Here is a 3,257-nt window from a genome sequence, read left to right as displayed (position 1 = left end):
CTACAAAATAGTAATTGATGTTTTTCAATCTGAAAAAGGAATTGATGTTTTGTCCCGGTATCAAGTACGTACTCTAAAGGTATTTTGACAACTAATCCCACTAAAAATTTATTTTATGAATTTTAGGACAAAATTTGATCTAAAAATGGAAACTATAAATCACAAGTGAAGTCCAGATATGAACTTTGTCGGATCGAGATGGCAAGACTCGTCCACACAAATCCATGTGCTCTGCCTTAACATTTGGTGGACATCGTTGCAGAGCTTTACAAATTATTAAGTAATTCATCATGATTCCTAGTAAAGTACCGCTACATTATAAATCATTTCAGGAAAAACATTAGTAGACCTTTTACTCTAATATGCAATTTTTTTTTTGATTTTTGAGCAACAAGTATTCCTCTTGTTTTTTATTGCCCTGGATTCTGGGTTTGGTTAAATTCAAAAACAAAAGTTTGACTAAACGTAGAGGGAAAAGAACAATATCGATAATACCAGATTCTTATAATATGAAAACAAATGTTGATATTTTTCCGATATATTTGTTGAAATGGTGCATAGTTTGACTTTGAAAAAACAACGTATATATGGTAATTATAAACCGGAGGAGTAGGTTTTTTGGCATTCTAACATTCATGGAAATCTTAGAGTAAAATATATTAGTATTGGAAGATCATGTAGGACCAATTTTAATATTTTGTTTCAGAAAGTAGAAGCCCTCAATATAATAGATGTTTGGCCTACCCTTCAGTTACTTTTAGAGAAGATATTTTTTTGCTGACCAAGTTTCTATCATCTAAAAGTTATGAAAATTGGCGGAGGCCTTCTACTAGAAATGAGAAGACCACACAATTTTCACGGATTTTGGAGGACATTTAGAGTTGATTGAAAAATATGGGGTGTAAAATGAGCAAAACTTGGAGAATTTTGAAGGACAGGAAGAGCACATTGTAAATTACGGGGTGTAGATTGAGCAAAACTTGAGGTTTGTAATTCTTCCCATTTTTCATCTTTTTTATTAGAAGTTTAGAACAGGCCAAAGAATTTGAATAAATTTCCTCTTAGGAAACTGTTGAAACAATATGTCAGGCACAAATAAGCTCTATCTTGAATTCATGTAAACTGAATCTTTTATTGTCAAATAATCTGTCAGGCACAAATAAGCTATTGGGTATAGCTCACGAAATGAATCTGGCTCAAATATAAAAAAACGAAGAAAAAAATTGTGCCCAAAATGCTGGGTGTGGAGTTCTTGTTTGTAACTACTTGTGTGTCTATAGTCTATACGACTATACGTCCACTTAATTACGCCATGATCTCGCTGGTGGTCTTCTTGATAAGCTCCCATGCACTCCTGACATGCCTCTCCTCTTGCAGCGATGAACCCACGGCGAAGCGGAGCACGAACCTGTCGCCAACCACGGTGTGCGCAAGGTACGCCTTGCCGGTCTTGTTGAGGTTGTCCATGAGCACACGGTTGGCCTCATCGGCGTCCTCCTCCGTCATGCTTCCATTGGCCTTGATCCTGAAGCACACGAGAGCAAAGTTCCTGGGCACGACGATCTCGAACCTGTCGTCAGCACGGACGAAGTCTTCGAACATCTTGGCCATGGCCACGTCGCTGCGGATGTGCTCCTGGAGCTTGGCGGTGCCGTAGGTGCGCATGACCATCCAGAGCTTGAGCCCACGGAATCGCCGGCCGACGCCGACCTGCATGTCCTTCAGGTCGGTGACCTCGCCGGAGTCGGTAGCGTCGTTCTTGAGGTACTCCGGATTCGTCTCGAGCGAGTCGCTCAGACGGTGCGCATCACGGACGTATAGGCAGGTGCAGTCGAGGCACGTGAGAAGCCACTTGTGTGGGCTCATGCTGATGGAGTCCACGCGCTCCACGCCGTCGAGATGGTGGCGGAACTCCGGGCAGATGCACGCGCTGCCGGCGTAGGCGGCGTCGACGTGGACCCACGCATTGAACATGGCGGCGACATCCGCCACCGCGCCCACCGGGTCGACGGCGTTGGACGAGGTGGTGCCGACTGTGGCGCAGATGTAAGTTGGCACGAGGCCGGCGTCAGCGTCAGCCTGCATGACCTGGAGCAGCTTGGCCGGGTCGAGCCCGTAGTCGGTCTCGGGACCGGTGGGGATGGAGCGGATGTTGGCTGGGTCGAAGCCGGCGAGGCGGCACGCCTTGAAGAAGGTGGAGTGTGTCTGGTCTGCAGCGTAGACCGTCAGCCGCGGCAGGCCGGACACGCCGACGGAGCCGCTCCGACGCAAAGCAGCGTCGCGGGCGGCGACGAGCGTGACGAGCATGGCCTCGCTGGTGGTGCCGAGGATGACGCCGCCGCCTGTGCCACGGCCAGAGCTGGTGCGGTTCATGAAGGTCGTGGGCAGGCGCAGCAGCTGCGCGAGCCAGTCCAGCGCGAGAACCTCCATCTCGGTGGCCGCGGGAGAGGCTTGCCACGTGAAGCCGACGGTGTTCATGGCTGAGGCGATGAGGTCGCCGGCGATGGCGGCGGCGCTGTTGGTGGAGGGGAAGAAGGCAAAGAAGTTGGGGCTGGCCCAGTGCGTCATGCCGGGGACGACGGAGGTCCTGAGCTCCTTCATGCTGACGTCGAAGGGAGCCGAGTAGGTCGGCGGGGACGCCCCAAGCTCGTTCTGCAGGTAGCCGGGCTTGACGTTGGGGAGCACGGGCATGGACTCGATGTTGGTGTAGTAGTCGGAGATGAAGTCGACGGCCTTGTGGAGGTAGGCACGCACGTCTTCGGGGTTTAAGGGCTGGAATGGCGCCTTGCCGTCGGCGGCAAAGGCGGAGAAGGCGGCGGCGGGGTTTGCGTCCATGCTACCCATATCGTTTTCTTTCTTGCAGGTTTAGCCCTTAGCACAAAGGGAGAGAGAAGCAAGGGGCCTAGACTTAAGTAGCAAATCTAGCTAGATATAGCTTGGTGATCGCTCTTGAGACTTGAGAGCTTGTTGCTTTGGTTTGGTGAGGAAATGGCGATATGCATGTCGCAGGTATATATAGGGAGAGGACCGCAAATGGCGTGGGCGCGTGGGCGTTGGAGAAGTCATGGTCGTCGTGGTGCAGGAAGGTCGGTTGGTAGGTAGGTAGATATCCTAGTACTACAAAGTATTTTCTCCATCCGCAAATATCCTGGAATATGTTACGTATAACTTTTATTTTGAAGCCGTTTTTTAAAATTTAAACAAACACATGTGAAAAAGTCACAATATCTACAATATAAATAACCTATAGTACTGGA

General features: G+C 48.9%; 1 protein-coding gene across 1 annotated transcript; it reads right to left on the bottom strand.

Moving 5' to 3' along the window:
• Positions 1-1,305: 1,305 nt before the first annotated feature.
• On the bottom strand, positions 1,306-2,917 carry LOC124654996 (tryptophan decarboxylase 1). Its single transcript, XM_047193971.1, has one exon. It carries the CDS (start codon positions 2,842-2,844, stop codon positions 1,306-1,308), a length of 1,539 nt encoding a protein of 512 aa, XP_047049927.1. The 5' UTR covers positions 2,845-2,917.
• Positions 2,918-3,257: the final 340 nt, after the last annotated feature.

This window comes from Lolium rigidum, chromosome 1 (genome assembly GCF_022539505.1).
Source record: "Lolium rigidum isolate FL_2022 chromosome 1, APGP_CSIRO_Lrig_0.1, whole genome shotgun sequence".
NCBI classification, from domain to species: Eukaryota; Viridiplantae; Streptophyta; class Magnoliopsida; order Poales; family Poaceae; genus Lolium; species Lolium rigidum.
This window is presented reverse-complemented; position numbering and strand designations above follow the sequence as displayed.

Coding starts and splice junctions, on each gene's coding strand:
- LOC124654996 (XM_047193971.1), bottom strand. CDS start 2,844: ATGGGTAGCATGGACGCAAACCCCGCCGCCGCCTTCTCCGCCTTTGCC.